At 45.3% G+C, this 23,104-nt stretch overlaps 1 protein-coding gene across 1 annotated transcript in view; it reads left to right on the top strand.

Annotated features, from left to right (window-relative positions):
* The window catches only part of LOXL2 (lysyl oxidase like 2), a 445,269-nt gene that overhangs the window by 412,083 nt on the left and 10,082 nt on the right, over window positions 1–23,104 (top strand). The window contains exons 12-13 of the mRNA XM_086943561.1: window positions 7,275–7,411; window positions 11,556–11,667. Coding sequence (XP_086799687.1) covers window positions 7,275–7,411; window positions 11,556–11,667 — 249 coding nt within the window. The remainder of the gene's footprint in view (window positions 1–7,274; window positions 7,412–11,555; window positions 11,668–23,104) is intronic.

The following is a 23,104-nucleotide window of genomic DNA, read 5'->3' on the forward strand; positions in this document are numbered from 1 at the left end:
AACATTTCCTAAGTATAAACGTCCCTTGTGCAGGTTTAACTAGTTCCTTAATTAGGAACAACCATTTTAGGAATTACCCCTAGTAGGAGTAGGTATTACGCAGTTCAACAATAGACGTAACCTTTTCATTGTAAATATGCCCATTTCAGGAACCCTGGATAGGCATTGCGTTAGCCATTCCTTCAGCCGGATTAACACCTTTAGTGAAGTAGGGGTAAACATTTCAACATGAATATCTATCTCCTTAAAAGCTTCCCATCAGTACATTTCAGTAATCCTGTCTGGAAAGAGATAGCGTTTCGTTACACAGCAACAACCTTTGCTAGCTGGAAGGAATAAATAGTGCCTTATATAAGAGTAAAATATTTCTTCAACGTTAAACCTTCCCTTTCTCAGGAATAAACATTTCAGCTACATTTCATTACCTAGAGCATTACTCAAAGCATCTTTAAATGAACCTTTCATTAGGCATTCAATACAGCATTTTAAAATGAGCCTTTCAATAGACGTTCACTAAAGCATCTTTAAATGAACCTTTCATTAGGCATTCAATACAGCATTTCATTAAGTCAGGGTCATCCACCCTCAAACTAAGTTGAGGATCTCTTTACTCTGGAATAACCCATGCCTAAGATAAGGAGCATTTCCTTAAGGCCTTCAACAGAACATTTCACTAAAGCAGGTAACCAACATATCCCTTATGCCAGGATCAACATTACATTCCAACTGGTTACTTTAATAATTCCCCTTCCCCTAGTCAAGGGTTAACTTTCTGTCATTGGAGATCCCAAGGTGTCTTTTGGGGCTCTGTCTAGTTCTAGGCCTTATATGGGGCCAATGGGGCCTAGTCACCTGTTTCCAGCAATTAATGAGGGCCAACGGGGCCCAGTGACATCTTCCCCCGGGGAGGGGCGAACACGGGGCCTTACCCGGCCTTCCGCCCTCCTCCCCTGGGGGATTACCTTTTATCTTCGGCCCTTTCAGGGCCCTTGCGGAGATTTCTCGGGGGTCTCGTTCGACCGGGCGCGGTGCAGGAAGGAGCTGTTAGCACCAGCACCGGTCGCGAGGCAGCAGAAAACCCGTGGGGGCAAGTCGGAGGAGGCTGCTCTCCTCCGCGGTGATTCTAGGCTTTCCCCCCTCGTCCTCGGGGACGAGCAGGCCCTCTGACAGGCCTCTCAAGCGATTACCGGCCTTCCGGGGGCCGGGGCTGGCAGGTGGGGGCTTGCAGACTCCTCCCGGACGCCCGCTCCGGCTCTTCTCCTGGTCCCGGGCCTCCCAAGGCTTCCCCGGGCCCAGGACCAATCAGGCGGCAGAATAGAGGAGGTGCGCCCGTAGCCGCCCGTAGCAGCGCGGCTTGCGGGGTTCGCCTCCCACGGGCCAATGAGTGCGCGGCGGGGGCTGCAACCAAAGCAAGCCCCCGTCACGTGATAGGGGATGCAGGCTTCAAGACCTGACAGGCCCAGCGCGGCCTGACGTGAACTCCGGCGGCCCTCTCCTCACACCGGGGGCCGCCGCAACAGATTTCCAAATGGGCAGGAGGCTCCCCAGTCAATCGTGGCTGCCTCCCCAAGGCTCCGGGTGCCGCTACAGCCACTGCACGCGTTCGGGCCCGTTCCGGCCCACAGCTCTACGATGGCAGTCGGGTATTCAGTTAACACTCCTCCCCCTCACAGCAATCCAAATAGATGAAGCGCCCGTAAGCTTTGCGGCGCTTCTTAGATCACAGCGCTCAGTAGAGCTAGCGCCTAGAGCACTTCCACAGCGCTTGGGACAGAATTTCAGCGCTAATCAGGTGGCACCCCAAGAAGGACTCTAGGGTAATGAAGCAAGTCTGGAGGCTAGCGTTGCACAGTGGTAGCGCTTAGCAGTACATGAAGTGCCAGAACAGATAAAGCAGGACAACAGCTCAGGAAGATATAGCGCTTCAGAAATCATACAGCTTCAAGGATCACAGCACACTCTGGCAGCATCAGCAGGCTCAGTGCTTCTCCCAGGGACACAGTAGATAAGCGCTTGAGGGGCAATATGACGCTTAGCCAGCAGACAGTTTATTTAAGTTGGCAGCAGGTCAGCAGGACCAACAGGACAGGATACACATCCGTGTCAAACCAACTAAAGGGATCCCAGGTGGCGTCAGGGAGCGCGGGGAGTGACACAGCGCCAATACCTGGTTGATTTCTTAATAGTTCTGTGGTGATTTTGTTTCTTCTTGGCATGATGTTTCTTGCGCCCTTAGTTTAGTTGCTTGGTTTCTTATTCCTTGAAGGGTGGGATAAATTGGTGGCTGGTGTTCCAAGTTCTTCTCAGCCAATCCCTTCAAGTGGTCCCTGGGGGTTTCCTTCCGCTGGGCTAGGTCAGGGGGGATTTACAGGAGTCCTCAATACTTGTAAGGCAGCACTCTAAGCCCTGTCACTTCCAGTATCATAGTCCCTGACTAGGCCCCCACTGCCTAAACTCCTGCGTAGGTTCCTCCCCCAGGTCTCCCCTCAGTCACTCTGACAGGAACGTTTCCCTCCCTTTCCTTATATACTGCCAGTTGACAGTTGGTAGTGGCAGTTGGTGTCACCTCACCTCTTCCAGAAGGTTCCAGAGGCTTCCAGGAGGTTCCACCATTCTACCTGTGGGCAGGCTGGCAGGCTAAGTTGATACATTGTTTGGAGGGTTCCAGCCAGGCCCTAGCCACTAGAATGCGCCCACTAAACCCCGCTGCAGCAGCAGTGGTAAGTGGCAGCCATGTTAGGGGTATAAGACACCTGCATTTTAACACTAGTTTTAAACTACACAGGGCATTCTCCACCACACAAGGCCTATACATTGTTGTTACCATGAGGGCATTCTGATTTAAAAGGGGAATAAAAGGCGAAAAATTTTGGGGAAAGGGCCAAGTCTCACAAAGCCTAACCCATAGTGCTTGTGATCTGGGCCCAGTAGTTTTGCTGAAGTATCCTGCGTTCACTTTCATGACATGTAAAAGGAGGTATATAGATAAAATGGTAAACACAAAAGAGAGTGAAACAAATCATCTGATAATAGAGCAGCAAAAACTGATCAACACCATGACCATCATTGGCACACGCTTCCACACTAGGCAGACACATAAAACAGCGGAGACTGAATACATACAGGCCATGGCCATAGAGATATATTGTGCAAGGCGTGGAGGGAAGACACTTAGAGAGAGATGCACAAAATCATAGAGTTATATTGTACAGAAAGGTGACTGTAGAGTATCAGCATATGCCCATAGCACAACAGGGTGACACGTTTAATGATACAACAAGCCCATAGAGTGTATCATAGACAGAAGAGCTCACAGTGAACTAGTAGATGCACATATCACCCCAGAGAGATAATGATGCAAGAAGACCCTGACCTTAAAGGTGTTTTACAGCGTAAGGAGATCATAAACTTTTCAGGGAATGTCTGAATAAATTGGGCAGAGAAGATGATATGCTCCCCAGGGCTTTTTCAGCTGCACCCACAGCTTCCATTTCATGTCATATTTTTGGCCTTATTCCAGCTAGGTTTGCCTGAAAGGCGTTGATGCTCACTTCGGATTTACTGAGATTCTGCGAAAGAGCATTCCCTGATGCTGTCCAGTATAGGATTAACTATGTATGTCAGTTTATGTTACTCATTTCTCACTCTCAAATAAAGTTTAAAAATCACCATTCCAGTTGTACCGGTGACTACAAGTCTCTACCACATTTATTTCACGTGGTGTTACCTTCCTGTGATGTTTCTGTAACAGGCATTTCATTTACACATCCATGTCATGCCAATGTTGATCAACCTGCTTGTTTGTTATATTTTAAACAAACTACTTAGATTTCCATGCCAAAACACAACATAACAGGAAATACACATGATTTTATTCTGTAGCATTTATTAAGCTTCAGACCTAATGTTACTAGTAAGTACCTTAAAGTTACCTACTTCCTTCAAACGCCTACAAACTGTGTCATTTCTTAGTATGGTTACATTGTATTGATGTCAAATGAGCCCCCTAATCAAGAGGTACATGTTCTGCAATTTAATGGTTAAAGCTCATTACATGAAACAGATGTTGGCGAATCCTGATGCTGTACTTTGAATGTTTTTCCAAGGGACGATCAGAAGTCAAATATTCTGGTGTACACAAGAAGAACAAATCACAGTAGGCCTCTAGTTAATCTTTGTTCATTCAAGCTCACTCCTCCAAGTGGAAACACGAAATCAAACATGTATGGCCTTCCCTGCTTCCGAGAGAGGGAAAGAGGTCTAATCCCTGTACCATCACAAGTTAACAGCTGTATCTGAATTCAAAATTTTCAGTCAAAATTGTGGCCAAATTTAGAGAAGATTTAACAACGCAGCACAACGCAACCACGGAAGTTACTGCTCTGTGTTGCATGAAAGGGAGAGAGCAGAACTGTGAAAAATATTTACAAAGAAATGGCACAGTTCTGCACTTTTCTCGCACTGGCTGCCTGGAGCCAACCCTGGCACACTTAGTCATATCGCAAGTGTGCCTGCCTTAAAGTCGGGATAGTTTTTGTGCACAAAAGAGTACCTTCCTTCACAAAAACAAAGTCTCACTTGTTTTTCTCTGTGTGCTGCAGCACCTATGCAAAGAAGAAGTAACAAAGGGAAATAAAGATATTTCACCTTGATGTGCCAGCCTCGAGTAGGCGCACCATTTTGTGCAAACTCAGGTTTAGAAGTCTTTGTAACTATGGATTTGTGTCAAAATTCATGGGTGGATGCACTGGAACGCCCATGCTTCACCCATTTACGCATACCTGGTGCTATAGACTACCATGTGTTACTTTTTATTTTTTTTACAAAGCCACACAAATCGGGCTTTACGTGACTTTGTAAATCCCAAAATAAATTTTGTGTCGAGAATGCACCAAAAAAGGGATGAAACCTCAATGCAAAATCTTAGTAAATCTCGGCCTGTATCTTCACAATTTTCTCCCGACACATTCCAGCAGGTCAAACATCCCAAAATGCATGGGGGGGGGGGGGGGGGATGTGTAGAACACTTTGATACTTGTGGTAATTGGGGTGCTAAGCATTCCTTTCTTTATGTAATTCCAAATTTCCCCAGGTTAATTCTGAATCAGAGGTTCTAATCACCCCCAGTAAATACCTCACCCTGGGGAACTGATATTTACTGGGTGCAATAATGCACCCCTTTTTATGCTAAACATGGGACCTTGGCCTAATTCTCCCTGACATGCAAACTGTGGAACTGTGAATTGGAAAGAGTCTGTGGATGCTATCAGGAATGGCTTTAGCGCTGGTGGCACCTGGTGGTACAATATGATTTGGCACCCCTCCTTCCCCCAATGACATCCTTGTCCACAGATTCCCTAACTACCAGCCTCCAACAGTACCCCTCATCTCTCCATAGCCCTTTACTCACATGCATCTCATCTGATTTATAGTTCTACTCATACCAGTGTAGGGTGTCAGAGTGCTTAAGATCACACACATATCATGCAGAGACAATGAATCATACATGTGTAAATCAGTCTGTAGGAAATGTTACATAACACAATGAGGATTGTAAGGTGTAGGAAGCACATCATCCATACTAGTAGGCCGTATATATTAAATGTTTGGGCTGGAGAAGCACAAACATAGGATTTAGAACGTACTGCAGTGGCTGGGTTGACTTTACTAACAGGACTATATTTCTACCCAAATGAACCTTTATAGCAACATTAGAATAATGAAAGACTGGGAAAAAATATAACGTTCTAACTGTTACCATGCAGGTAGCATGCAACACTTGGATGACAGGTCATATGTCACTGTGCTAAATTAGGATTGTAACTGCAAGTAACAAACAAATCTCTGTGACAAAAGCAGTAACCCATTGAGCTATCCACATAAAATACAGTTCTTTGATCTGCATTGCATGCAGGCATATTAACCCTTTGTGCTACTTTGTGATGTCCAAAAATCAAAAGAAGGGAGAAAAAACAGTGATTCATTCTGCTTCCATTCTTAATCGTTTATAATCAAAAGAGAATGAACCACGTGTCTTGAACAAGCCAGTGTCTATAAGTGTTTTACAAAGACCCTCATACACTCTAACCCGTGGGTAGTGGTATATCTTGGTTCTCTGCTTGAGAAGGTTAGGTGATTGGTTTTTACATTGGCTCCTTTTCTGCCTTAGTTTCCCGTTCTACAGGCAGTCAACCTTCCTCTACCTGGAGGGAGACCATCTGGTTCTTCCAATCTTTAGAGACACCCATTGACTGAAACATGTCGACCACTGAAATCGTTATATAGGTGCGGCGGACCACTTACACATCCACCAGAGCACCACACACTGTTATTTATCTCACCCCATCGTGACGAATAAAATAAGAGTACAGGATATGAGGTATTTTTAATTAATCACTTTTTTCCACTTATACTATTGAAATCACAACCGTCAGAGAACCAGATGGTCTCCCTCCAGGCGGAGGAAGGCTGACTGCCTGGAGAATGGGAAACTCCGGTGAAAAGGACCCAATGATAAAACCAATCACCTACCTTCTCAAGCTGAGAATCAAGATATACCGCTGCCCATGGGTTAGAGTGTATGAGGCCCTTTGCACAAAACTTACAGACCCTGGTTTGTTCAAGACACGTGGTTCATTCTATTTTGATTATAAACTACTTCATGATGTGTAAAAACTGTCACAAGACAAAACTCATCTCTCTCTCCAGCAGGAACATTAATCACTAGAGTTTTCTTGACATTTCTCAACTCTGCATCAGGTGCCTTTAAACCTGTGAGTTTGATATTATTTCCAAACACAGTACCCCTCCCCACACCCTCACTCAGAATTCGGGTCCCATCGCCTTTGTGCCGGCCCTAGATGATATGATCCAAACAAATGTGGCCCACCATCCCCAACACACATTCAAACACTGAGGTGTATGAAAAGAAAAAGGAAAGAAAAAAACGGTTACAAGTAAAGTTGTCAGTGGTACAGGTAAAGTTGTCAGTGGAGGAAGTTAAATAAAGAAATAAAGAAATCTAGACCCTTTCTCAGGTAACGAGGGAGCCAGGTTTGACACTAATGTGCCTTTTACCAAATTCTTCTCTTCAGTTTTTTTCTTTGCCATATGGTGCTCCAGCACCGAATAAATATTTGTGACCGGAATGCATACTAGGTGTTCATTTATTCAAATGGGGTCTACTGGCTGAAGTTGAGAACATGAAGGTGTATTTAGTAAATCTCTTAAAATGTCACAACACACTGAAGCCAACAACATTTATTTTCCTGCAGATATCCAGAAGCAATATGAGTGTGCTAACTTTGGGGAGCAGGGCATCACTGTTGGCTGCTTCGATGTATACCGACATGATATTGACTGCCAGTGGATAGACATTACAGATGTTAAACCAGGAGATTACTTCTTCCAGGTATGGACCAAAAGATGTATTTTGAACATTCTTCGTCTTCAAATGGCAACATTTTTTGTATGCACGAAGAAATGTCGACAAAATGAATGTTCTATGCTTCAATATATATCGAGATGTATATCAACAATAATATTGACTACCAATGCATAGACGTGATCACTGTTAAAGTAGTTACTTCTTTCAGATACATACAAAATGTTGCTGTTTAAATGTTCTGAACTCTTCAAATGGCCTCTATTTATTACATCAAGTCAAGTCTTTGACATGAATGTTCTATACTTCGATACATATCGGTATGATATTCACTGCCAATGGGTAGATGTGACCGGTGTTAAACAAAGATTGTTTCTTCAAAATAAAGGCCAAAGGCTGCATAATGTTCTAACCTTTTCACATACTCTCTAGTCATACTATACAAAAACATTAGGTCGAGCTGAAAGTTCTCTTCTGTGTTTTAAGATATGTCAACCCTCACTCTTCAGTTTTAAGCTCCCAACGATGGACCAGTTAGGACAAAAACAACATTCACTTGCAATGATTTATGGAAGAGATGAGATTGATTTATGGAAGAGATGAGATGAGTTCAATGTTTTTTTCCTCACATATAAACCTTTGTTGAGGAGCAAATTAAATTGGAGAAACCTCTGCAGTATTTCATAGAAAATATAGCAGAAACTATGTTTGACTGTGCTCAGTCTAGTTTAGGTTTTTATATAGTAGGGCTTGGATGCTATCAAGATTCATACAGTGTAATAGGGACAACAGGGGCATATTTACAAATTGTTCATGCAGTGGAGTGCAGTGCCCAAATTTGATGCACTGGGTTCTGCTTGGTTGAAAAAGAAGTTTAGATCCATATGTATTAAGATTGGCCTACTGCTGCTGGTGTCCTGTCTCCTTTGGTTCCAAGCTAGTGTAGCTACAACACCTACAGCCTCATCTTACTCACAAGACCATTTAATGGAAATATAAATTGTTGGGCTGAATGTGACTGTAGAACATTTCAGTGGGGTCCTGCCACTCTAGCAGACTGCCTTTGAGCAGTCAGTCATCATCTGGAATATAACAGTTGCAAGTCTAAGGCCCAGATTTACGAATGCTTTGCGCCGGGTTTGTGTCACAAAAGTGACTCATATCAGGGACAAAGTGTTGTGGTGGGCTTTACTATCCAACGCAAATCAGGATTTGCTTTGGAAAATTTCCCAAAGTAACGTAAGGTTGTGCTATGTGCTACTTTGCGCGACTGTGCGTCACGGGGGCATTCCATGGGTGTTGTACAGGCGTACCAATGCAACTGCCCATGGGCTTTGGCTCTGATCCTTACCTCCTAACAGTCGTATATAGGGATTTGCTCCGAAATTCTGCACCTCCTCGGAGCATGCGTAACAAGAGGAAAAAGATTTAATTATTTTTCCAACTTGGTATGTGTGGTGCAGTGTACAGCACACGTACAAGGTGAACAAGGTTTTAAAGGATTGTTTATGCACTGGAAGGGTCTCTTTTTGCTACAATCTTAGAGGCATATTTATGAGCCCCTTGTGCCACCAGCAGCGCAATCCAAAAATCATATCTATGAGGCCATGCAAAGCCACTATGCGTGGCTTTAAATGACTGCATAGATATGGAGAAAGAAAAGGCTGCACAAATTGCTGTGCTGCCTTACTCTGCGCTCAGGAGGCAATCCAATGGCATTGCAGTTGGTTTCCCAAGCAGCACCTATGGATTTTGACACTTCCCCAGATTTATGAGAGCATGCAAACCTGGGGAAGCACCAAAACCTTACGCCTCCTGAGGTGAGGCATAACAAGGAGAAATAACTTTATTTCTCCCCTACCTCTTTCTATGTGTGCTGCATTGTACAGCATGCATAGAAAGAGGAAAACACTTCTTAGGATTGTTTCTGTACAGGCAGGGGGCCCTTCCTGCACAAAAACAATCCTTCTAACAACATAGGCACCAGCACAGAGGGAAAGGACAGGAATGCACCTTATAGCATAAATACAATGCATTCTTGCCTTGGTTTCACTTTGGCATAGGGCATGCTCTGCCCTACGTCAAATCCCCATAATTTAGGGCATTATTCTTTAAGAAACACACACATCCTTGCTCTATGATGTAAAGGTGTGTGCGTTGGCATATGACAGACAAAAATGTAGCATTGCTGGGGAAGAGTAAATAGTACATATGGCACATGTTTTCACTTTCCCTTTTAAGCAAGGAAGCACAGCAACTTTGGTTTGCGCTAAATATTAGTAAATCCGGGCTCCAAGCCCTTGATAAGTACTGCTTTTTCTACAGAAGCTTGACCTCCCAGGTAACTGCAGTGTAGTTTAGCTTATTTTGTACCACCAAAAATGGAAGTTTGGTGGTCAACAACTGCTCTTTTGGGGCACCGTATTTTGTCCTCCTCACCAACCACAAATATATAGATATGAAAAACTGGCGAGTGATGAGCATCCAAGTGCGTTCAGTGACAAAAGGCGTGCAACCTACTCAAATACGTCAAAGTTGCTTTCCATGGAATGTTTTGCCTTCCTGAAGGACTGAGACTTAGATTATGGTAAGTTTGTTCAAAAGGAAAAAGGACAAAGAAAAAGAAGGGTAATATTTGTAGGGTCATTATTAGTTCCAGGTTCTGTTACTGTGTGAAACATCCCTTTTTCAATGTTATCCGATTCAATTATGTGTGTGGAATAAAAAATGGTATGAGCAGCTTTGAATTGTGGGGTCAATCTTTAGACTGAGGTTGGTCTTCATTTCAAGGTTGTACATTATCATGGGGTCAACGCTCTATTCAAAGACTATACTCTCATGGGTAGTCCCCTGTGTCTTTACTGGAAGGTGTGGAGAAGACCCTTGGTGTAGTGTCTGTCCTGGGCAGTACAGACTTGTGGGTGCCCATGAGTATCACAATCTTAGGAGTCCAGAAGCCTGTTCGTGGGCTGGGGACTTGCTCTGTCACCTTTTATGATGTTGGCTGAGTCAATTTCTTCCCCTTCATCACCAAATTCAGGATCATTACATTTCTCCTCATAAGCACCCTGAAGTGACCAAGTAGATTACTCTGTAACAGAACAATCTGTATTTTCAGTGCCAAATTGTTATATTTCATCTACAACTTTTCAACACCATTGTCATCCCTCAACAGACCTTATGAAAGTCAGCCCAAAGAATTGAGTATTATACAATAAATTACATCAAGAGGAGGGAGAAAGAAGGGATTATAATACATTCAGCTTCCTTGCATTAGTACAAAATATCAAAGGGAATGGATCACTTGACCTGAGTAACCTGGGTTAGCAACGTTTGTGTCGGTTATCAATAAAAAAACTCTCATTCACGTACACAAGCTGTGAGGGAGTATATCTTGGTTCTCCCCCCTGTTTAAAAACGGGACAGCATCCTCATTGGGTTTCTTTATTTGCTGTATGCTTTCCTCCATCTGGAGGTGAACCACTGGTTATTACAGTAGTTATTCACTAGGGTTTGGGGGATGTACTTACAATTTATTCTCGGCATGCTTCAACTGGAACACTTTAAAATAAAAAAATGTGATACTTCAATCCATAGCATTTGAATTTAGGGCACTACACGCTGCAAACAAATTATAACAGGTAATCGCGGCGTGGCGTGGCAAGGCAGGGGGATGTCGACAGACTATGTAATAGGAATTATTTATATTTTAAATTTCCCCTATTCCATCGTCTGTCGACTTCCCAAAATCCCGTTTTGCCACGCCATACTGCTCTTACATGTATAGACCACCGCTGCAGGTAAGCAATGTTTTAAATGCTGCATAAAAAACTCCTGGAATTTGGAAAACACTTCTGAAATAATAAATGATAATACACTCTTTGCCTCTTTCAGCTGGGTTTACTCTGCATTAAGTGCAATTCGGCTTAATGGGGGCCTGTTGTAAACTACTCATTGTCTCTGGATGAATTATTACACAAACCCATGTTGTAAGAACCCACCAAACATTTCATTTACCTGTATAGTGGTGAGTGGACAACTATCAGTGTGGTCACTTTTTGAAAGGAATAAAAGAACACCACTACCAGAAATATGGCACACAGAGTCTCATTGCAAATGCTGTTTCATAATCACTGCACACATTTCTCAGAACTGTGCATTTTCCCTCCAGGTGGTCATCAATCCCAACTTCGAAGTGGCGGAAACGGACTACACGAACAACGTGATGAAGTGCCGGTGTCGCTACGATGGAATGCGCATCTGGATGTATAGCTGCCATATAGGTAAGAATACGAATAGGGATACATATGATGAAACCCAGGGCAGACTCAAACATCAAACTAATAATCACATTGCGCCGCGATTCAGCAATGGGTGAGCCATTTTCTCTTCTTGGATTAGATGCCTAATTACGCCCTGACAATCCAGAAGGCATGTTGCCAACAGGCAATAATTGAAGAACATTAGAAAAAAAGTATGGGAACTGTGATGTGGCCCACAATTGGGGCGGGGTTAGTAGGTGTGTGGGCGGTGTCAAAGGCATGGCAAAAAACAACAACATATTATGTAACTTTTTTCAGTCTTTCCCGTTCAGGTAACTACATATACTATAACGAACAACTTGAATGAAAAATAAATGCAAGTTAGGTTAATCAGTTGGAAATGCACCATTGTACATTATGATACCTCTGTTAGTTATTGCACAGCAGAGGACTGTGTGTGTAACCAGAGAGACACAGAATGTAATCCTGATTGGTGCAGTGGAGAATTATGGCTTGGCCATTTTTAGTTCTAAAACTTCCTATCTAGTATGTGACAGAAAGCACTGTGAATATGTAAGTTATTATTTTAAACTTGCATTACACACAGGATAAGATAGGATGCTAAAAAATGCACAAAAGTTCTAGATTAAAAAGTGCTTCCCAAATATAGATTTTAGTAATACCCAGACTGTAAATGGTGCAACTGTCCTTTAAAAGCACAAACTTCACAGCTCAGCTGGTAAACTCTTTTACAATTGCACTCAAAAAGCATATCTGTGTCATCAGGAAGCTTCAAGTGATTCAATCAATTCAAGTCAATACTGCTTCCAAACTCCCTTTACATTTGCAGCTTAACCAGTTGCGCACATTTACATTTGTTTCAAAAGAGCAGTCACCCTGGCAAAAAGGCTTGTTTCTTGTTTAACTGTCTGCCCCCCCACCCCCCCCCCCCCTGCAGTTTCAAAGCGCAAGAGACTCTCTGCCTTACATTTCATCTGAAGCATTTCAACTGTCAATATTTCAACTGTTAGCCCGGTACGGCTGTCTTTTCACAAATAGTAGAGGAATTGTTTATCTTAAATAAAAAAATATATATATAGGCATGTCGCGCCCCTCAGATCCCGCCCACTTTGCCCACGGCTGGACTGGCAACCCAAAGCAGCCCTGGCAGTTTTGTAGGACCAGACCATTCCCCCCAGAGCAAGTGTGAAGCACTGCCACATTTTGTACTGGGGGCCGATATTGCAGCGCCACTGCAAAACCGCCCCCCACTGTCAAATAAAATGTCCCCCACTGCTGCAGAACTGACCACCATCCGTCAAGCCTCCCAGAAAAATGCCCGATGCCCGCTACGGCCCATCTGCCCTGCCACAGCCTACAGGGCTGGACTGGGAAACCAGAAGCCATCCTGGCAAAATTGTTCAAACCAACCTCACTCCCTTCGACTCCTCACACAATCTCTCTCCATCATCCATCCCACTCTCTCCTCTTTCTTCCCCCTCTTTGACCGCTTCCTATCTATGTCCCCCCTCCCTCCTCCCCCACACTGAAGCCTCCCTGTACCCGCTTCAATTAACCTCGGGGAGCTGGGGAGGCTGACAGAGGCACCAGGGGCCTTATTTATGAACGCCTTGCGCCGCCGGTGCGCCACTTTTAAAATGGGAAAAAGTGACGCACCGGCGGCGCAAGGCCTTCATAAATAAGGCCTCCGGAGCGGCCCCTCCATGGAAACCGGCCTCCAGGGGCTCCAGGCCATCGGCGGAATAAAAGGCCTGGCCCACTCTGGTTGACAACGCTTGTATGAGGCTAGAGACCCCTGGCTCGGTAAAAAAAAAAAAACTGTAGCAAGGCCACTCTAACAAACTTACTAGTGAACGTGCAACAGTCGCAAAAAAACCTATGTTATTGTAGGGAAAAGTGGGTATCCCTGATAAACGCCTACTCCCTCTTACCCCCTTCCTATCTATACATTCTTACAACTTCAAATCTGGATGGAGAGTGATAGTGAAGTGTGCAATGCCAGATGCTGTCTGACGGATGTGGGTTTCTGGCTAACAAAGACCTTATTATAAATAATACAACCTTCAGATTTTAACAAGTCGCGTATTGGCTTGATATCATGTAAACAGCTCTGCCTCCGCAGAGTCTTTCCTTTCTGAAGTTCCGCAGGGTCCTTTTTGACTCTGGGTGAAACATGTTTTTATTTCTATTTTCCTCACCGACTCCTGCTAGTGCTAATTTAAAACGGTTTATATCTCTGTGTGCTTAACAGATGAACTACTGTTCAATACACATAGAAGAAAAACAAAGTTTCAAACCCTTCGTATATTAAGTCACGAGGCTCTTCCGCCATCTAGTGGCTCCATCTAGTGGGCCTTGACTTAGAGCTGAGAGTAACAAAAGCCATCTTGATAACTGCCAAGTTTCACAAGTATTTTACAGGGCACCTGGGCGTGACACTTCATTACTTTATGTGCTAGACTCTGGCGCTAAGTACCAGTGCATGGATGGGAAGGTGATTATTATAGCAACTGTTAAAATCCAATACCACGTGACCGGAATTTAAAGGGTGCCTTAAAGAGGGGATTCCTCCGCCAAGGCGGAGAGTGTGCCACACTGCTTCATCTCCAAGCTGAATGCAAAAAATGAAAGGATAATAACCTGTGTTATTATCATTTTGTTTTTTTGTATTCAGCTTTATATCACGGGAACCAACTTACTTCCTACTTGCCTCTGTGCCTGCGTCTGTAATATGTTGCAGGCACGAAGGCAAAGTGATTCCTCATTTTGATGCGGCAAAGCCCCCATACACACGAGGGAATGTTGCGCACTCCTTTTGAAAACATCCTGTAGAGCAGTGATGCAGGGGCGTAGCTAGAGCTTGTGGCGCCCGGGGCTATCCCACAGGTTGCCGCCCCTGAGGGTGGGGGGTGGTGGGGGGGGGGGGGGGGGGGGTGCTGGGGAATAAGTACGACGAGCACTTGAAAGAGGTCCGAGAGACACGTAGTATTGCCGTTAATAGTTACCTTGATTAATCACGCAAGTTACATGCACATACATGACACGGTCCAAGGCTACACAGTTGAATACACCGGTGACCGGCAGTACAAAGGAGAACACACAGACTGCAAAATCTATCTGGGGACTCAGAAACACTGCATGCGACATCCATCAGAGAGATGCATGAACGATTACCTGGTAATCTCCTTAGCACAATGCAAACATACACATACATGACACTGTTCGGGTATCCATCATCTACAGCTGACTTTAAATGACCAAACATCATGGTCCCCCCATTAAAGCATTGGGGACATTCACAAACGTGATGTGCTCTGACTTGAGGTACAATAATGCAATGACAAACTCAGAACAGCATGAACTACTGAGGGGAGGTGGGGGCAGGGTGGTACACATATAGCCTGGCCTTAAAACAGAGTCACACCAGTCTCAACAGTTAGACCCACACCATTGCAGTCAGAGACTTTCTGCCAAACTCCTAGTGCCTACTGCTTGGTGCCGATCTAAGTTGGAGCGTGTGCAAAAGCTAAGTTCAATTCAAGTCAAGGGAGATTTCTAAGACGTGAGTATCTTGTCACCAACCTAGTACCAGCCTGCATTAATTGAGAGTTGCACTAGTGGCCCACAACAGCAGCAAGCCACTATAGCAACAACAAAGTACGACTCTGCAGGTTTACAGCATCACCATCCACCAAAGCATCCAGGCCTTTCAACAGTTCCAGCTTCTTAACCAATGTGTTCTCATTCCTTGAGAATCCCAGGCCCCGCCAACTTGCCTTACCAGCACCCATCAGGATGCAGAGCCGTAGCGGAAAGGCACCTGAAATCAAACCCGGAAATGGAAAATATATCTGTGTATGTCAAATAAGAGCACGCCCCCATGTTTCCATGACACGATGCGGGCAGAGCACATCTCCCTTAACACCCTTGACACCAATCCATGCCGTTGCTGTGTCAGCATGAGAACACATCTCCCCGCCCTTCACTTTAGGGAGTGTCAGAATACATCCATCTTGCTCTCCCTACACCCTGGGCATGCAGCAGTATGGAACACATCAACCTTGTCCCCCCTAAGCCGCATTGCCTGGCGTGTCCACCTCACCCTACTGTCCGGCAGTGCCACAACATGCCCCCCTACATTTCCCTTCACTCTAATGCCTGCAGTTCCAATCCACACATCAGATGCTTAAATCAGATCTGCTGATTAACCAGGCTTACTCAGAAGGATGATGAGACAGAGCAGCCCTGCCTGCAGATTTTAAACTAAATTGATTGTGTGTGACTGAAATAATTTATCAGAAATGATCAGACTGTGCGGCGCTGACACAAGCACTAATTATTAAACTGTGCATAGCTGACAAGGTTTCAGATTGCTATGTGACATTTTCATAATTTCAATGTAATTATGACAGCATACAGTGACTATGAGTGACACTTTCTTGTTTGTAAAATCAAGCAATGAAGATGAGGGAAATGTAAATATCAGAAATGACACCAATTTGCGCGACAAAACACTCTTAAAACTCTTAAAAGATCTTAAAACTTCTGCACAAATGGAAGGGCACAAACTTCAACACGAGGGCCCGTAGTGATAAATGAATGCAAAATTACCAGTACGATTTAACCGGTTTAATATTGAACTAAAAGAGCTCATGAAGTGCTCCACAACAGCAGTCTCCAGGCCACTGTACACTGACACAGCAGGGATGGCCTCGCACCTGAGCAGCGATTCACACAGTCTCAGATCCTCTCTGCCAGCTCTGCTCTCTGAAAGTGTTACAGGGCTGCTTGCTGGTGCTAGCGCTGTCATGCGACAGACAACCTTTATGTTAGGGATGCAATCAGGGCCTCTCCTCCAGCCTGTCACAAATGCACATGACTGGAGGGCTTCACTGGTAAGTGTGAAGTTCAGATCCGTCTAGCCTGAAATTATGTCCCGATGGGGTGGGGGGAGGCTGCAGTTAGAGTTAACATCCTGCGTCGAGCCCACAAACTCAAAATCACAGCACTGCACAGACCAGCGTAAGTGTTGTGCACGACGCCAACTTGTTAAAGTGACAAGGGAAAAATGAAAAGAATGTTGTTTTCACGTAAATGCACCCACTGGTGAAAAGAAACAACATGCCAAAACCAGCTGCATTACTATTACTATTGCTTGCATAGGCCCAGTCCCAGTAATGCATGTCGTTTTTAAATCACGCAGCACTCCCTAGGCTAAAGTTTACCTAAATGTTTAAAAAAATAAATTTTTTACTGACACAATTAAAAACTTTGCAAAAGAAATAGTAAATTATAAAGCAGGGGGCATATGTCTGGCTTACCTGGCTGAAAAACGGAGTTTAAACAGCTGAGAACTGTCAATTTATCACCCACTTGGAACCACGCTGCAGGAGCGATGATATTCCCTTCTCTCTACCCCCACACAAACTGCAGGCCACGATATAAATACCAATGTACTCTACAGCCTGGGTCAGGAGAGAGAGAAGAGTAAAAAATAATAATCCCAGGGAAGAGGAAGGCTTCGGGGGTCCAGGTGGTCTCCTGATTAATCTCATATACTTTCTTTAGCATACCATGTATTTCGTACCCTGCAGAGGAGAGACAAACAGAAAGGAGCACTTATAAATATCCCCTCCGGGTCTGTCTCTCTAAGCACATACAACACCCTGCACCAAACCCAACCTCTACCCTCCTTCTTACCCGTTGTGAATTTCAGCAGGGCAGCATAGGAGACTCCTTTTCTTGAGAGCAGGGAGGAAGCCTTCAAGACGGAACACCACTCCAATTTAGTGTTCTTTGCTTCTAAGTGCACGTTAGGGGAAAAAGGTCCTTGGACTAAAAAAAACCCCGTAAGCAATCCTGTTGTACAAATCAAACTCTCCGCATGCCCCGCTTCCCGAAAACTCCGTGGCCACAAAGGAAAATAAAGAAAAACGTAAAAAAGTCGCCGGTTCGTAATTAGAACCAAAATTCACACACAAGAACGCCGAGTGTAGCACAACACCCGGAAATGACTCCACCGGCAAGAAGGCAATGTTCGTGCGCAGCCGCGCACATGTATCCTAATCTCTATCGGTAGCAAGTTACTTCACTTGCAGAGTTCAATCGCCCACGTCGGTAATCCGATTCCCGCTTCAGGAAAAAGTACTTTGAAAGTCAAAACGAAGCCTCGCTCTGGCTCTCGATTCTGTCCCAGGTAGAACAAACACGAACTCAGCAAAATTCCCAAGAGCACGGTCCACTGATAGATAACGTGACCGAGAGTAAACCAAGCACCGACTACCCGGCGTCAGGTCATTAAATGCGATCACATGGGTCAAGAGGGGAGGGAGGGTTTTCAAAATCATGTGCAAAGAGAGAGGACTATCCGCAACTCATTCTAATTCCCAACAGTACCTCCCCTCAAAGGCCTCCCAACCGGACGGGGCTTAGAAGGGTGGCGTAAATGAAAAAGCCTCACTAATCTAGGAGCATGAACCCCACTCGCTGCCTCCCATGTACGATCCTCAGGGGGATATCCCTTCCAGTCTATTAGATACATGAGCTTCCCATTCCTTCTCCTGGAGTCCAAGATGGCACTAACCTCAAACTCTTCTTCCTCTCCAATCATCACACGGGGAGGTGGAGGCAAAACCTGAGTGGTAACGACATAGGGTTTCAGAAGGGAGGTGTGAAAAACAGGATGGATCCCATACTCATCAGGTAACCCCAACTTCATTGCCACAGGGTCGACTACCTTGAGTACAGGAAAACGACCCACAAACCTAGGCTGTAATTTACGGGACCCCCCTATTCTTAAGTTCTTCGTGGAAAGCCACACCTTATCCCCCACCCGATAGGAAGGAGCAGGGGCCCTATGTTTATCTGCCTGCTTCTTCATGTCCACCTTGGCCTTTTCTAGATGTTCCACCGCCGTATTCCAAATCTGAACCAAAGAGAGACCTAAGGCAGTCACAGCAGGCACCTGGCCAGAAGGCTGAAAGGGGATCGCTCGAGGGTGGAACCCCATGGAACAAAAGAAGGGGGTCATTCCTACTGCTGAATGCACACTGTTGTTATAGGCGAATTCAGCAAGCGGAAGAGCCACAACCCAATTACAAGCCAATGATGTTCCCAGACACCTCAGATACTGCTCCATGGTCTGATTAGTGCACTCCGTCTGACCATCCGACTGAGGATGATAAGCGGAGGACAGACATAGATTCATTTTCAAAGCGGCACACAATTCCTTCCAAAAATGAGAGATAAATTGAGCCCCTCTATCAGAGACAATGGACAGAGGCAATCCATGCAAGCGTACCACTGAAGACAAGAAGATGGTGGCCAATTCCCCTGCAGTAGGCAACTTAGCCAAGGGTTTGAAATGTGCCATCTTAGTGAAGGAATCAACCACAACTAAAATGACCGTAAAACCAGACTCCAGAGGTAAGTCCGTCACAAAATCCATACTTATTGTTTGCCAGGGAGCCTTGGGGACCGGTAGAGGATGCAACAATCCTGAGGGTTTGGCATGGGTAGGTTTATTCACAGCACACACCGGACAAGCCTTCACGTACGACTGCACGTCTCTCAACACTGACTCCCACCAGAACCACCGCAAACAAAATTCCATGGTTTTGGTGGAACCAGGATGCCCAGCAAGAGAAGAGGAATGACACCATTCCATTACCATATCTCAGAGATCAGGGGGAATAAACAGTTTATCCTCACGATACAGCAATCCAGTTCTTAAGGAAAACAAAGGTTGTGTCAACCAGGGTGTAAGATCAATCTTTGCCAGTTCTACCCGAACCAAATCATTAAAGTCATCAATGGAAATGCTGCCCACTATTCTTTCAGGAGCTATGAAGGAACACCTCTCTTTCTCAACTGTCAGGTTAGTGTGTTTCACATGGATACGGGACAAAGCATCCGATTTTAACTGTTGTACCGCGGGCCTATAAGTAATGATAAAATCATACTCATTAAAGAATGAGACCCACCTCATCTGTCGAGGGGTTAAAGCTCGTGCTGACCGGAAGAACTCCAGGTTCTTATGGTCAGTAAAGATAGTTATCGGATGCCGAGCAGCCCACAAATGATGGCGCCACTCTTCAAAGGATAATTTAATGGCCAACAATTCACGCTCCGCAACGGTGTAATTCCTCTCAGCGGGCAGCAAGGTTTTAGAGAAAAAGGCAATCGGATGCATATATCCATTCTCCGCATCTCTCTGGGACAACACCCCCCCTACTGCACACAATGAAGCATCCGCTTCCACAAAAAAAGGCAATATAGGGTCAGGATGAACCAAAACAGGAGCTGTCGTGAACCTTTCAATCAATAAATCTAGGGATGACTGAGCATGGTCTGACCAAACAAAAGGCACCCCCTTGCGTAACAACACCGTCATTGGAGCCACAATTTCAGAGAAATGCGAAATAAACCGCCGATAGAAATTGGCGAACCCAAGGAGGACTTGAATATCTCTTACACAAGTGGGTGACGGCCAAGAAGTGATAGCTTCTGTTTTCTTGGGATCCATCATGATCCCCCGTTCGGAAATCACAAATCCCAAAAACTCCACTTTAGACGTATGGAAGCTACACTTTTCAAGTCGAACATACAACTGATGTTCCTTCAGATGCTGCAAAACCTGTCCTACATGGACTTCGTGTTCCTCAACAGTGGTAGAAAACACAAGGATATGTAGACTATGACGCTCAAATCCAAATATTCCCTCAATACCTCGTTGATGAAAAACTGAAAAGCAGCCGGCGCGTTACATAGCCCAAACGGCATAACACAATATTCATACAGGCCGAATTTGGTCCGGAAGGCAGTTTTCCATTCATCGCCTTCACGGACACGGATGAGATGGTAAGCACCCCTTAGATCTAACTTAGTGAAAACCGTCGCATGCTTCAGTTGATCAAGCAACACAGGTATCAAGGGAAGAGGGTATTTGTTCTTAATCGTACCCTTATTGAGCGCTCTATAGTCTACACATGCCCAAGTCCACCTTCCTTCTTCGGAATAAAGAAGATAGCCGATGACACTGGCGAGGAGGAGGGACGAATGAACCCTTTCTCCAACATCTCTTCGATATACTCCTTCAAATGCTGTTCCTCAGGGCCCGACAAGGCATAAACTCGACTACAAGGCAATGTAGCCCCGGGCATCAGGTCAATCCGACAGTCAAATGAGCGATGCGGGGGGAGTTCCCTAGCCTTCCCTTTGTCAAATACATCGCTATAAACAGAACAAGATTCAGGGACCCCCAGAGCTTCCCCCGTTCCTCCAGAACTCGCAGCACAAGTCAAAGGGGTAATCCAATCAGTGGCGACCTTGTAACAATCCTGCAAACAATGAACGGAGTCTAGGGTCACTGTTCTCCTTATCCAATCTATCTTGGGGTTGTGTGTCTGCAACCATGGTACTCCCAAAACGACTCCGAAAGAAGGGGCATCGATCAAATCAAAACCTATTTCCTCCGAGTGACCATTATCACCTATCATACATAGAGGTTCGGTCTGACGTGTGATGGTACCAGATGACAATTCAGTACCATCGATGGCCCGTACCGGTTCTGGTTGTTCCTTGTAAACCCAGGGAACTCCGATCCTCTCGGCTAACTTAATATCCATAAAGTTCCCCGTAGCCCCGGAGTCTAACAGAGCCGACACAGGAGCCCTATGGTTGTTAGATATCACCAAACAGACGGTGATGGTAAAATGTCTGGGGACTCTCTTCACTATTCCGGGAATTTGATACGGAGTACAAGGAACCAGAGAGTCCACATGCAAGGCATCCCTGTGCACACAAGCCACCGCCTTCCGTGATGGTTCCTTGGAAGGTTTCACGGGCTGTCTGTCCGCCGTCTGCACATGGATTAGGCCAGTGAAGCATGTAACTGGCAGCCAGCCCCTCGTTTACAATCCCATTGCCCTGTCTCAGTCACTCCTCGGGGTCCGACTGTGTTCAGGAGTGCTGGTCGGTGCAACATGTCACCTGCTGCAATGAACCCGCACTCTCCTCAGGCCTCCCGGGGCTGGGTCTCTGCCGCCTTGGATTTTCACAGTGTATCTCCTGGCCACAGGTAGCCCTGATAGCAGCGGAACTCAGCTATGGCCCAACATTAAGCGAGCAGGGCGACGACTGCCGTGATCCACAGCCGACAGCTACCGCAGCCAGGCCTCTCATGATTCATGATGCTGTGACACCGAGTTGACTCTAGGATAGTGTGAGGCTGCGGCCTATCTCCCTGTAAGGGCTATTGGATGGCGGCCGCGGGAGTAAAAAGAAGTGCGTCACTGCGTCCTTACGTTGCACGCGCGAGACTTGTGACTAAGAGTGATAGGCCGCTGCCTCACCTTTAGTCATATTTCTCACGCGCGCAACGCCGAGATGCACTTCTTTTTACTCCCGCGGCCGCTTACAGATATTGCACCAGAGTAGCGCGGCCGTGGCCGCCCCAAAAACAGTGCCGCCTGGGGCGGACCGCCCCCCTCGCCCCCCCCTAGCTACGCGGGTGCAGTGATACTCAAAGTACGGCCCGGGGGCCGCATTGGGCCCTCCTGACTTTTACATGCGGCCCCTGGGCAGCAGCAGTACTGGGTGCTGTTCACTCGACTCAGCACTAACATGAATGAAAATGTTAAATATACAGAAAGCACTTATGTAAAGGTCAATTGCAGTTAGGGAAAGGAAGTAACTAGGCTCTTAATTATAGGAACACCTTCATTTTTAAAGACAGCAAAGTATGAAAAAATACGATGGCCTTTTTTAAAATTAAAAAAGTATATTCCTTTGACCTGTAGAACCATTTCACCTTAGTAAATCAAATTATAGCAGTGCATTCAGAAGTACTTTCTTAAAGTGATGGTTTTCAAACATAAATTTAGAAACGTTCATGCTTCCACCCCGACAACAATGCCATTAGTGATTACATCCAACCACAGGAGATGGTTTTGAACAACACTCATCTCGGAGTCATGAATATGAGTTCCTCTCATATGTGATAATGAAAGAATAAGGAGTGAAATTGAAATCAAACAATTGCCCAGGGTCACACAATTTGGTCAAGTGGAGAAGCTGGGATTAATCCCGGGTTTTCTGGTGTCACATTGCGCATTTGAGTTCAGCCTCTAAATATACATGCTTTGCTTCCCCTACACCAACTTACACCCACTGCTAGCGTCAGTGCAGCCCTCGGGCACACCAAAGACCAAACCTCTTGGTCCCTGGGGAAATGTTTGTGAGTACCCATGCTCTAGAGTACTTAGGCATGGTCTATAACCTGATGTCATGCCATCAAGAAGGATAGCACAATCTCAGCACAGAAAGCTGATTTTGCTGAGACATCCCTGTCCATGCTGAGGTGCAAGGATTCCTTAAATTTGTGCTATTCAAAGCCACAATGTGGGAAAGGTGGTAGTGCAGCATCCATGAATTATGG

This window comes from Lissotriton vulgaris, chromosome 11, assembly GCF_964263255.1.
Source record: "Lissotriton vulgaris chromosome 11, aLisVul1.2, whole genome shotgun sequence".
Lineage (NCBI taxonomy): Eukaryota > Metazoa > Chordata > Amphibia > Caudata > Salamandridae > Lissotriton > Lissotriton vulgaris.